Source organism: Pantherophis guttatus, chromosome 3 (genome assembly GCF_059756535.1).
Source record: "Pantherophis guttatus breed Tessera chromosome 3, ASM5975653v1, whole genome shotgun sequence".
Taxonomy (NCBI): Eukaryota; Metazoa; Chordata; class Lepidosauria; order Squamata; family Colubridae; genus Pantherophis; species Pantherophis guttatus.
The window spans coordinates 128,554,024-128,568,483 of NC_142065.1; the positions used below are offsets into that span (position 1 = coordinate 128,554,024).

General features: G+C 37.1%; 1 protein-coding gene across 1 annotated transcript in view; it reads right to left on the reverse strand.

The window, feature by feature from the left end:
- Positions 1–3,708: 3,708 nt before the first annotated feature.
- Positions 3,709–14,460, reverse strand: part of GALNT12 (polypeptide N-acetylgalactosaminyltransferase 12) — a 34,801-nt gene continuing 24,049 nt past the window's right edge. Inside the window, exons 8-10 of the mRNA XM_034411862.3 lie at positions 7,868–7,981; positions 6,088–6,243; positions 3,709–4,196 (exon numbers count right to left, since the gene is read on the reverse strand). Coding sequence (XP_034267753.1) covers positions 4,059–4,196; positions 6,088–6,243; positions 7,868–7,981 — 408 coding nt within the window. The 3' untranslated portion in view covers positions 3,709–4,058. The remainder of the gene's footprint in view (positions 4,197–6,087; positions 6,244–7,867; positions 7,982–14,460) is intronic.

Below are 14,460 nucleotides of genomic sequence, written 5' to 3' on the forward strand. Positions count from 1 at the left end.
GGCAAAGTAGAAGGAACCCCCACAGGAGTAGAAGAGACCATAGCTGGAGCTGGGGGAGGAGTGGGGTCAGATTGAGGGCCAAAGAGGGCCTCACAGACCTCCCCCTGCAAGGGGGATTGCAATTGGCTCACATCCGGAGATAATGGGGGTAGGGACTGGATTTGTTCAGCAGGTTGCTCGGATGGCAGAGCAGAGGAAGGTTGGGGAGCCAAAGGTGGCTGAGGAGCCACAGGCCCTTGCTGAACAGGGGCCTCTCTAATAGAGGCTTCTCTCATGGCCTTTTGAATTGAGCGTTCTATCACTTGGTGCAAACGAAGTTCCTCTTTGGCCTTGTCTGCCGCCTTCTTGTCCTCTTTAGAGGAATGTGCCTTCTTCGCCTTTTTTGGCCGGCTCAGCAGATGAAGGGCCAGGCATAGGTTCCTCAGTTTGGTGGCGTTTAGACGCCTTGGAATGGCGGGCGGCCATCTTGGATATGAAGGCCTCTAATTGCCACGAGGCAGCAAGAAAAATGGCAGCCGTTAACTGTGAAAGGCAGGAGCCTATGGACAAAGATTAAAATGGGCTGCTAGTAATCAGTCAGAATTGCTGCTAATATATATAAAAGCCCCCTAATTAATGCTGCAGCTATAAGCTCCAAATGGAGCTATCGCCCCTTTAAGAACCACAAGCCCAGGTCCATTAATCTCACCAATTTGGAGCTGTCGATCACTCAGGCGGCGAAGGCAGATGAAAAACTCCAAGCGGCCCCTGCAGGCGGCAAGCTGAGGCTATGAGGGAGAAAAAAGGCTGAAAAACAGCAGCGAGAGAAAGCTGCTGAGAGGTGCCTTCGGAGAGGTGGGAAATCCCCACTCCCCGGAATCAAGCTGTAATTTGAACCGCTTGGCAGCTGGGAACCTGCTACTCCACGAGGAGGTTCCCCACGGCGGTTTCAGACGTGAGCTGTTCTCACCGTAGCTGGGAGAGGCTTGATAACAAGCCTCAATCCCTGCAGACCTCAAGCGGTCACAGCGGAGATCAAACAGTCTCGCTGAAGCACCTCTTTCTCACTCACAAAAGGGGAATTGTTTTGCAAATTAGCAAGGCTGAAACTATGCCAAAGGCAGGGAAAGGGCTTGGTGCATCCGATCTAGCACAGATCGAGTCAGAAAGCTGGGGAAGCTGCAGGAGGAGGAGTTTAACAACTTCCTGACTCGATCTGGCTGGATTAGGGCAGTTAACCCTGTCCTGACCGCTGTCTCCTTCGCTTCCCTAGAAAGGAGAGGAAGGGAAGCATTTCTCAGGCATGAAATCCCTATCCCACACCTATACCTGCAGGGCAGAGGAGTGTTTCAGCAAGTTCTGACCAATTCTGGAGAACCGGTAGCGGAAATTTTGAGTAGTTCAGAGAACTGGTAGTAAAAATTCTGACTGGCCCTGTCCCTCCATCTATTATCTGCCTCCCAAGTCCCAGCTGATCAGGAGGAAATAGGGATTTTGCAGAATCCTTCCCCTGGAGTGGGTGGGAATGGAGATTTTACAGTATCTCTCCCCTGCCACACCCACCAGGCCATGCCACGCCCACCAAGCCACACCCACAGAACTGGTAGTAAAAAATTTTGAAACCCACCACTGCTGCAGGATTCCAGATGTCTTTGTGATGAAAACACTCATTGATCTTATAAAGAGCTATTTCTCCCCCCCACCCACAGAAAAAGCACGCACGCTGCCACTATGATTGGTATAATTCTGATTACCAGCTTCCAGATATTCCCATGAATGGCTAAAGTAAATTTTAACCTCAGCAAAATCAGGATGTCAGTATTTTCAATGTCAGTGCAAAGTACATCAGCAAAATTGGGAAGCTAGAGCTTGTCAGGGTATGAGAATGAGGTTCTGAAGCCAAGTGAAGTAGTTTAATATAAAATTCAAAGGGCACATTCAGAAGTTCACTGGTGTTACCGAGCACATCTCAAAAACATTTAATTACAACCTCTGGAAAAAAAAGCATGGTAGTCGATGCATTTGATTTAGCGCTTCAAAGACGGAGTTATTTATTCATATTTCCTATTTCTAAGCCACCCATCTCCCTCAGATGCTTTGCAAAATGTACACTTTGTACATCCCTATTTCTTCAGCTACTTTAATCAAACCATTGAGTTGGTCTCCATAGTAACAAATTAGAGTTTTGCCTCTCCAACATCATTACCAGAATCTGACATTCAAACATTTTTAGGCTTGGAATTGTGTCTTGACCAGGCATGAGGTGTTTTTGATTCAAAGGTAAACTCCCCAAATTTGCAGCATTTTGAACTCTCCACAAACCATCCAAATCTGTCATCTTTTGCATTCCACCCTCTCTTGCAAAGGTAATTAGAATCATTCTTATTCTACTATCTTCATTTTCTCATCTCAATCTGACACATGTTGTTTATATTAATTATATTCATTATTAACCAAGCTTCTACTAATTCACCTTACCACACAATCCTTCCCCCTCCAAATCTAGGAAAATGCCATTTCCTACAGCAGGGCTGTCAAACTCATGGCCTGCAGGCCGGATGTGTCACACACTGGCCATGCCCATGCCTGGTTTCTAGTGAAGGAGGGAAGTCACGATATCTTATGTGACGATGCCATGACAACGCATGTTTGACACCCCTGTCCTCCAGTATTTTACCTTCACATAAGTTAGGATAAGTTCAGTCAACATAATGGTAGTTGCCATGCTACACACATTATTTTGTATTCTGCATAAGCATTTGTCATACCGTGTAAAAAAATCTCTTTGCACCTTTTCCTGGCTAGGAATGAATTTTCGTGCAGCTATAAAATTATGGATTCAGGCAAAGAATTTCTCTTTGATTATGGCTACTAGATCTCTGGTGCAAAAATCCTAGATTGCTAGATAGTAGCAAAGACAATCATAATTTGATGCAGATTGTCTACTTCTGAATTTGATTTGTTACCTAGAGGTACCATGGCATGATTATCCAATGTAATTGTGTAATTTCCTCCCTGAAATATGGTTCTGCAGATTTTTCTGGTCCTGCTGCAATGATTCTATATGCCAATAATTTTTTTAGAAATTGGCACCCAGTTAGAAATGGGACAGAATTTTCATTGAGTCTTTATCTGAGCCAACCAAATACACATCTTAAATCACATTTTACATCTTAAATCAACATGTATTAATCCGTTTTTTAAAATTGACACTTTTCTAACATTTTAGAGCCGCTTAGAGAGGGCAGGAAAGCACTGTGAAGCAGTATATAAGTCTATTGCTATTTTACTGTAATTCTTAGATAAAAGTACATTAAAAATGCATACATTTTGGGTAGTCATATATTAAAATAAAAAGGAAAATGATGTACACATTTAATTTATATGGGTGTTTTTAACTGGCAGACTGATATGGAAATTGGAGATAATATTGATTTTATGACAGAATATCTTTGAAACTGAGCTGAACCAGAGACAGGGTGATTCAGTCATCCTTGCTTCCAATTCATTTATTGTTTTAATTTAAAATATTTAGAACCAAGTAATTACACATTGTGCCCTATTATATCATAATAGCTTGAGTTCACATATAATTCTACTATAATGATCTACTGTATGTTTAGAATCAATACCGGTAGCGACTTCCCTGCATGCAGTTCCAGTGTATTATTTTCAGATATATGAAAAAATTATATGGTTGTGTATATTATAATAAATTCACAGCCAAAATTGTCCTTTTCTTTTTCTTTTAATGTCTTAAGTCACATTAAAGTTGAACACATTAGGAAAAAAAAATAAATATTTAAATTATCAAATTTAAGTGCCACCACCTGCATTTCATTATCAAGTCTCTAAGTTTATTTCTAAAATATATAAAAAATTTGAAAAATCATATAGCTGCCAAAAATAGATTTCCGATGCAGAAAAGTCCACAATAACTACATACGAATTTCAATGCCTGCTGGTGTTCCAGAAAAATAAGGTGAAAATAATACAGTTCTCCATGTACAAACGATTAAACATTTCCTTGCTTCAGATCCAGAGATTATCTTGATCAACCATAAAATCAGTTTTCTGTATCAATTTCTCCCTATAAAAAACCATTTCTGGTATTCTGAATTGGAACATGGTCGTAACAAAGGTGCTGGGTATCCATTTTCTACATTAGATTCAGCTTGTAGACATTTCTGGGTCTGCTTATGTATTAAAACTCCATCCTACAAAACAATAAATAGTTTTTATAATATCTGGTAAAGACAAAATAACCATAATAAGAGTTAAAATTCCCATTTTAAACTTTATTAACTTCACAAAAAGACAACTAATAAAGAACAGAATTCCTGCTAGATCATTTAGTGTTCACATTAACAAAACCCGTTGTGGGTTCGTGCTCACATACTTTATTATTAAATTAATATTATGTTAATTCAATTTTCATAAAGAGTTGTAAGTAGTGATTTGGATCAACATATATCTATAGATAACAATAACACCATTATACAAAGGAGAGAATCATATAGGTCAGCATCAGCTAGAATTAGAATTTTTGACCAAGGAAGACCGTATATGTTGCTCTACAGGAAATCTGCTCTGTGTATCCTGTTATATACATAGACCTCATTTTTATAGGAGAATTTGCAGAGTGCAGGGGATTCTACTGTATCTTCCAAAGGTTCTAATGCTTTCATCAAAATGATGAAAGTAGAGTCATGCTGTAAATCCTGCCCTTTTCATACATGCGGGTAATGTCAGAAAACATGTTCAGAACACATGTACAAAAAAGAGAACCTCTGCCACAATAGCACAAAACTATTGTTATTTGCCCTCAGCCTTTGGCAGATGTGTCTGATTCCAGCTCCCATGCAATATTATAATAAGTCATCGCTGGTCAAGATGGGAGGAACATACATTTAATCAGTCAATCAATCAATCAATCAATACTGATCTACTTATAAGGAACTAGCATTCCTTGATCATGAAATGCAATTTCTCCAAAGAGAAACAGCCATTAAAACTATTCCTTTTTTATTATTCATCTCAGACAGTGTTTAGGAGTAGGTAACAATAACCTTAGATTTGGAGATGCAATTCAGAGGTATGAACATTCACTCATTTGGTTAAGTGCTACATTTTGCAATGTTTTTGCTTGAAATGTATAAAACTGTCAATATAAGCTCATAGTGACTGCAGGTTGTCAAAGCTGCACATGCCTTTCTTGGCTACTTCCCAAGAATATGGAATTTATCAAGACATCAAGAGTTGTTAAGAATAATTAAAATAAGAATTATACCATGGAAAATTGGAAGGGGGATTGTCAATATCTGAAGTACGACATTTGGACACAGGCAAGAAAGCAAATTTTCAAGCAATTGAACATTTAATCTTTTTAAAGCAGTTGCTTATATATTTATCTTCCTCTTTTTCCTTTTCCTTTAAAAAGCCATCGTTACATATAATGCTAGAAATTGCTAGCTCACCAATTTAATCTATATGGTCTGGTAATGATCTTTTTATTTCTCACTGCTATTGCTGTCATTGTTATTTCTTTATATTAATAAAGAAAAACAAAAACAGTATTTTTAAAAACAGATATGTTTGTTCTGCTTTTTGAAGTACAAATATCAATGGTTATAGGAAATATAGGAAAAGAGGATGAAAGAATATACAGCACTGAAGCACCCACCTAAAATTTATTTTTATTTATTTTAGGAATTTCATATTGCCACCTATTCGCACATGGCGACTCAAGGCAGCTTACAGGAATATAAAAACCTCATATATAGAACAATAAAAGTGAATGCTCACATTATAAATTTATAATTCAATAAATAATATAATATAATATAATATAATATAATATAATATAATATAACATAACATAACATAACATAACATAACATAACATAACATAACATAACATAACATAACATAACATAACATAACATAACATAACATAACATAACATAACATAACATAACATAACATAACATAATGGCAGGAGTACCATTTTACTGTAAACAAAAAGTATCATTCAGTACAAACTTCTAATGTTTAATAGCCCATCCCTATTGCAGCTTAATATTTGTTAACAAATTTGACTATTCTTACCTCTCTAAGAATAAATTTCTGATTTTCAGGAATATTTTGGATACTATCTTCACATAAGTACATTTTCAAAAAATCAGTTCCTGGATCAACAGCTGCACAGACTTCTGGTTGACGAGTATTATAACGTATTTCATTGTGGGAGGTATACTCAAAAAACTGTTATTCCCAAAATAAAAAGGTAAGTAAATCTCTGTTAAACTTCAACTATGCATTTCTATGATCAAAAGCATTGTGAACAGAAGGATAGTAAAAATATAAAAAACCATCTCTAGACCAAATCTAAAATTCATCAGATAATAATTACAATGACATTTATCTACTTGGAAATTTTATATGGGCATCTATGTTTTATAAAACAATCCTTGACAGCTAACAATTTCGATATTACAAATATTGAAAACATGAGATTAAAACTTCAACAAAGGATCAACATCACAACACTACTCTCCAAAATTACCAATAAAGCTGGGTTCACCTCTCATTCTTAGGGAAGATCAGGTCTTAATGGCCTTTTGGTAGAGAAAGTGCTTATATCCTGGGTCCCACCAGATGACAACACTAAACAGAAAGGACTGGAGCAAGCTTACTTTATCCAATGTAGTGAGACAGGTAAATGTCCTGAGAGAGAGGCAATCCCACAAATAACCTGACCTTCAGCCATACAAGGTTTTAAATGTGATAACCAGCTCCTTGCAAAGAAACTTGTAAAGAAACTAGAAGTCAGTGCAGATTGGGAAGTAGTGGTGTAACATAAATAAATTGTGGGTCACCCAGAATATATGTGTTGCTGCATTCTGGATCAGTTGAAATTTCCAAGCAATCTTCAAGGGCAGCCTCATGAACAGTGCATTGCAGTAATCCAAACAAGAAGTGACTAGATCATGAGTCATAATAATCAGGGACCCCAAATCCAGGAATGGGTGGCACTGACACACAAGATGATTTTATACAAGGGGTCTCCACAGCCATCTTCTTTGAGAAGGTGCTAGTCTGGGAGAACCCCCAAGTTACACACTAACACATGGAGAATGCACCCTATAAAGAGTTAAAGATGACCCCAAACCCCAATGCAACTCCATCTTGTTAGATTTTCTGTGCCAGCACTGGATCAGATCCATGGTTGCCACGAATTTCCATCCAGCCCAATGAAGGCAGATTGAATTCAGTCAAGGGAACTCCATTACTATTTCAACCATAGAATCAAGTTCAGGCAGAAAAGCCACTATACAGTACAATGAGGGAGGGACGTAAACAGCAGCTCATAAATGGGTTTTTTAGAGCCCAATTTCATAAACAAGACCTCATACTCTCTTATGTTTGAGGCAGTACCACTAAAGGCTATTAGAAACTCCAAGATGACAAAAACCACACCCATATCTTTATCTTCAAGTGTTTTTAAAAATATTTGCTTTATTAAGTGAAAAATCCTCTTAAAAATCGTATTTCTTTCCGAAATAATTGTTCTGTATTTGTACTCTGACTATCACTGCTATTGTTCTGTGAAATGCTGTAATTGTCAGTCTTCTCAAGTGGATCTTAGGGGCAGAATTTATAAGGAGCTGACCAAACCCAATAAGAAGAACCTTAGTCCAACTTTCCAATACATATGCACACCCATATTCCTTGAACTTCTGATTACAAAGCAAGACTAGGTTTAATATGGGTGGTTATGCTCAAAACTGAAACGTTTTGGTACAGTTAGATGAGAAGAAATAACAAGACCATGCGTTTAGAAGGAGAAAACTATTATCTGACACTTGAATAGAAAGTAATACCTTACCTGATTTTGTCCCATGCCATGACATGGATATAATATGACTTTGTGTCCTGTAATTTCATGCTCGCTGGGAGGATTGTAATCAAAGCAATAATTTAGCATTCCTCTATTCTTCAGCTAAGAGGCAAAAAAGGCTATTAAAATATATCATTTTAATCCAAACATCCCATTGTGTGTGTGTGTTTGTGTGTGTGTGTGTGGTGTGTATGAGAGAGACAGACAGACAGGGAGAGGGGGAGAGGGAAAGGGAGATGGGTGGGTGCATATAAGATTCACAATATAACTGCCTACTGAAATAATTATTGTAGTTTGTTTATTCTAATTATTATTATTATTATCATCATCATTATTATTCATTTAATGCTTGTTGAGAATATATTAATGTCTCAGGTAATACTTTGCTAGTATTATGCTGTAAACACAGAATTTCCCACTAAAAACCATTGCAGCATGAACTGATCTTTTATTTATAGTGAACTCAAAATGTCAGTCCCAAGAGTTACATAAAAGCGAGAAAATTTTCCCTTCAAGGAAATTTATGGTATGATCATCAGCACAGAATTTCACAACACAAGGATCTGCCAAGAACTGATAAAACTTGTATGGAAAAGGAACAATAATATAATGTTTGCCTGGAGAACAACTTTTCAGCAAAATGAAAGACAGCCTTGAAAACATGGATGGTGACCTCCTTGGCACACAGCAACAGGCAAACAAGCATACCCAGTTACATAGCATGCAACTAAATTTGATCAACTGGACAAATTTGACTCAGGGCAAATTATAAGTATCGTGAGTGAACTATTGTCCCAAAGATGCTTTTCAAAAGGAAATTGGCCTTTGTTTTTTTCCTTGAAAACATTTCACTTCTCATCAAAGAAACTTCCTCAGTTCTGATTGAATAGTAGAGAATGGAAGGATTTATATTCTTTGCAGTCATCTGGTCATTAGCACTCTGAAGGTCAATTGTTAGAGTCATGCAAAGAATATAAATCCTTCCATTCCCCACCATTCACTCAGAATTAAAGAAGCTTCTCAGATGAGAAGCAAAACGTTTTCAAGGAAAAAACTAAGAAAGTCCAGTTGCTTTTCGAAAAGCACCTTTGGAACATGACGTGGATGATTGAGAATCTCCATAGACATGAATAAACTACTAGTCACTCACTGGTGCTCCAGATTTTCTTAGGCAGGCATAGACATGAAAGTATTTCCCAAGAAAACACCTTTCCTTTTACAGGAGAGAATCATCAGTATCGGGAATTATTTTAAATAAACTTCAAATCAGTGATGAAATGTAAAATTTGTTACTACCAGTTCTGTGGGCTTGGCTTGGTAGGGGGGAGGGGTTAATATGACTTAGTAGGCGTGGCCAACTTTTTTTTTTTTTAAACCATTTTTTCTACAACCTCTTCAGCTGAAGAGGTTGTTAAAAATGCTTTTAAAGCCTCTGACGATCCCAGCTGACTTGCCTGATCAGCAGAGGCTTTCTTTTTTTTTAAAAGCCTCTGATAATCCCAGCTGACTTGCCTGATTGGCAGAGGCTTTCTTTTTTTTTTTAAAGCCTCTGATGATCCCAGCTGAGCCACGTGATCATCAAAGGCTTTTTTAAAAAACTTTTAAAAGCATTTTTTCAGCCAAAGAGGTTGTAGAAAAAATGCTTTTAAAAATAAAAAAAGTCTCTGATGATCGCGCAGCTCAGCTGGGCAATGGGGGGGGGAGGGATTTTTGCTACCGGTTCTCTGAACCACCCACCTCCATCGCTACCGGATTGGGTGATCCGGTCCGAACCGGGAGCATTTCACCCCTGCTTCAAATGTGAACCTACAGCCAACAACAGGTAGTTGTGGGTTTTTTTGAAGAATTTTTTTTAAAAAAAAAACATATAAACATACAAAATATCTTTTCAGAACGAGCCATTGATCTGGTCATAAGTAGGTACAATTACTAATTCCTCTTTAACAAAAGCTTTTCCCAAATCCCCACTAATTATCATCTTTTTTTAAAAAAAGCAAAAAAATGTATCTAACTTATATTATTTTACACAAATCAATTACCTTTCTATTATTTCACCACAAATATTAATTTTCAAATAACACAACTTAATATTCTCTAACATGATTGCCATAAATTCTATCTAATTAAAAAAATTCTTAAAACCCATTACACTGATCTTAAAATCCTTAATTCAATATCATTTCAATTTCTTTTCTTTTTAATATGGATGGATATATCTTAAAAGCATAAATCATCTAAGTATTTACGCAGTATTTTAACTATTAGCATTTATCATCTTCATTTTACTATTTATCTCAACTTAACCCTTTTAATCACAACATAATCATCTCATTGTTAGTATTAATTCCAGTATGGTCATCTTTATTCTAAAGGTTTATCCCAGTATATAATCTTCATCTTAATCATCTTCTTTTGGCTGTTAATCACAGCATAAGCATCTTAAGTTTTATTGTTACACCCAGTATAATCATCATTTTTACTGTCAATCCCAGCATAATTATTTTTATCTTTACTATTATACCCAGTATAATCATCTTATTTTACTGTCAAACCCAGCATAATTGTCTATATTTTTACTGTTATACCCAGTAAAACCATCTTTGTTTTGCTGTCTATCCCAGCATAATCACCTTAGTTTGCTGCTTATCCCAGCATAATCACCTTTTTTAAAAAAAAAAAAGTATTTTACCATCCATCTATACATTACTTATTCATGTTCAATCACATTATCATTATCATCTTTGTAACAATTTAGCAAGAGGCTTAGTTCTTACTCCAAACACATCCTTATGTAAATTAATAAATTTCTGTTAATATATTTGTTCCTCTCATATTCTAACTTTCTTCTTTATTTCAATTTTTTATATGTTATATCAAATTCTTCTCATATTCATATTCATTTTTATTCATCTATAAAAACCTCCTTTTTATTATTACTGTCCATCTTTACATTGCTTTATTTTTAATCACATTGTTTCTATCTTCTTTTTTCCAGCCGTGTGTATATCGTTCCTCATTTCCTTGTCTGTTAGCATATATTACATTTCAACTTCAATGTTCACAATTTAAGTCTCCATATGTCAATTTAGTTCTTTTTCTTACTTCTATTTCAACCAAATCACATCAATTTTCTTCTTTTGTTCCTGTGCCATTTGACTTCTTTTGTTCCTGCGCCAATTACTCCAATTGTAAGAGTTCCATTATATTTTCCCTTATTTGCCCCCCCCATCAAGCCGCCTTCAGACAAAGAAAAAACAGCTTCACCGCCAAAATCCCACGGTTGTTATCTGTAATATTCACAATGTTCCCAAACAAGGACCAAGTTACAATGGTTTTTTTAAAACCAGGTGTCTCTCTACAATCCACAATTTTCTTTAGTCATGCAAATCGCCATTTTGTTTCAATTATATAACCTTCCAGCTTGATTCTCTTCTTCTTCTGTATTCTAAAGATAATAATTCTTCTTTTTCTTCTTTTCTTTAAAATCCAATTCAAATTTAAAGCTTGTTCAATTTTGAACCAAGTCTCAATGTTTATTTTTCCAATTTAGTCTATTCAAATATCAATTTTCAGTCGGGTCTTTTTCTTTTCTTTTAAAAATTTCACCTTAAAATCTTCTATGCCCCATAGCTCTTCAGCCGCTGTTTAAGGCTAGAGGTCTAACAAATAAAAAATAACCATTATTCCAAACGTTGTTTCAAGCCTGGGTTGGTTGTCACTCACCCGGCTTCAAAGAGCATCGTTCTTTTCCGCTTTCCTCCTGCACATCACTTGCCCGGCTTGTCCCAGTTTTGTGGCAGTCGCCATGGCTGCTGCCCCCCACCGCCGACTTGCAGAGAGTTCCCTCCGACCTCCGAGGAACTTGCCTGTTCCTCTTGGTCGTCCGAGGCACCTCTCTTCCTCCCCGTCCCTGCAGGACAGTTCCAGTCCGAAGACCCATCAACAGCGGTTCGGCAGTCGGGGTTTTCGCGGGGCTCATCAGAGCCTGCTATTTCCCCAACTGTCTCGCCACAACATCAAACCGGAAGTCCAACAGGCAGAGTTTTTATTTTGGTCATAGACAAGCATAAGACAACATAAAACTGTAAGGATATAAAACTTGCAATCATTTTAGCAACTTTACAGCTCTAATGTTGCAGTGCTAACATTAAACTATTTCATGCAATAATGTTTAAAACATAAAACTAATAGAGAACAATAAATATGTAAAACTATTAGAGAATCAAATTATATAATACAGTATACTATATTTACTAATTATAATATTTTTTATTTTATTTTTTTTATTTTAATTTGATTTATATGCCGCCCTTCTCCGGAGACGCAGGGTGGCTTACAATGCGTTAAGCAATAGCCTTCATACTTTTGTATATTTATACAAAGTCAGCTTATTGGCCCCACAAACTGGGTCCTCATTTTACCTACCTTAGAAAGGATGGAAGGCTGAGTCAACCTTGAGCCTGGTGAGATTCGAACTTACAGTAATTGCAGACAGCTGGTGTTAATCACAATGCTTTTTAGTCTGCTGAGCCACCAATATAAATACAAGTCACCCTTGACATATGACCATAATTGTGATGGAAATTTCCATCGCTAAGCAACTGCAGTTTGCAACATGTAACCGCATTGCTTAGTGACTGTATCTTGGTAGATCCTAGTTGCTGTTGCAACTCCAGATGTGCAGGTTTTTAAGTGGGAAGTGGAAGGCATCCCAAATAAGTAGCACAGGGGGTATTGCAGTGTAGTGGGGAGGCTAGGGGAAGTCTGGTGCAGGCCACACATGAATTGGGAGTTACTGCAGTGTGGCATGAGTTCAGGGAAACAGGATGCATGCATATGTGCAAACATGGAGAGACCAGGGAAAGAATACACTGTGGCTTGGAGCTTCTTACCATACTGTGGTTCTGGAGCTGCAAGAAGCACCTGACCCAAAGCAAGAAGCCTCAGATACTTCTGGAAGTGTCAGCCACCCCCAGCCCACCCCAACAGTGTGGCACAAAACTGCTGTGCCCCAGCAAGTTCCAACAACATGGCCCAAAGTCACCATGCCCCAGGAAGCACAAAGAGGTTTCTTGGTGTACCATAGCTGGTTGTACTTGTGGCTAGCATCTGGTTGTTTGCTGCTGAAAATTAGGATGCTCCACTAAACTGGGAACCAAAAACCATTTTTATTCTTTCCAACCCAACAGAAAGTTAGATAGAAGATTATACGATGGGAGTTTGGACTCTGTTGTTTGTATGTCCTCCTTCTCAACACAACAGCTATCTAAAAACAAACAGTGCAGGACCAAATAAAGGGGGAAATCCTCTGAATTGTTACAGGTGGACAACAGTTTAGAAAGCTGTCAATTACTCTATTCTGAAGCTTCTCTTCCTAGTCACATGACCCTGAGTGGAGCTGCTTGGAAAGAATCCAGAAAGCATGCTCAATATCAGGGTTCTCTAAAGTGGTCACTATTGATCCTGAAGGATTGGTAGGACTATCCAAAGAGCTGATATTGTTATTTATTTAATTATTGATAGTAATATTACTTAAAATAGTACTTATTAAATTATTTTCATATAATCAATGTTTAGGGATCAATGAATAAGCTGAAACTTCATGAAGAGGTCCATGAACTAAAAAGTATGGGACCACTGCTCTATTTTTTCTCCCTACTTTAGAGTTAAAATGTACTTTTATATGAATCTACCAATTATCATCAACATCATCATTTAGCATTCATATACCTTAAAGAAGAGGTCTTCAAACTTGGCAGCTTTAAGACTTGTGGACTTCAACTCCCAGAATTCTGGCTGGAGAATTGAAGTCCACAAGTCTTAAAGCTGCCAAGTTTGAGGAGCCCTGTCTTAAAACCACACTAAAGCAACAATTACAATTATTATCCCAATGGAGATCCATACTAAGAGATGCTGACTTACCTAAGGCTTCCTAACAGGTTAATGGCAGAAGTGTAATTGTACCTGAGGACTTTTTGACTCCCTTACACTGTGTCTTTGCTACTGTAAGGATTTATTAATTTATTTATATTTATGTTCATTTATTTCTACCATTATAATGGCAAAGAAAAAGAAACAAAACATAGTTTTTTGTTAATCACTCACGGTAAAAACTTTCCCAGAAAATCAGTACAGTATATAGAGCAACAAATTTTCCACACTGTTTTTGGCAAACTGACATACAGATAGCCGTTGACTTACCATCATTTGTTTATAACGGCACTGAAAAAAGTGACTTAGAACCATTTTTCAATTTACAACCATTGCATCATCCCCATGGTCATGTGATCAAAATTTGGACTCTTGACAACTGGCATGAATTTATGACAACAGCAGTATCCCAGGGTTCTGTGATCAGCTTTTGCAACCTTCTGACAAACAAAGTCAATGGGAAAGCCAGATTCACTTAACAGCCGTGTTACCAACTTAGCAACCACAGTTGTTTCACTTAGCAATCATAGCAACAAAGTGGGGTAAAATTCACTTAACAACTGTCTTGCTTAGCAACAGAAATTTTGTGCTCAATTCCGGTTGTAAGTTGACTTGTACCTTTTCTATTGCATCAGGTTGAGCGACTATGC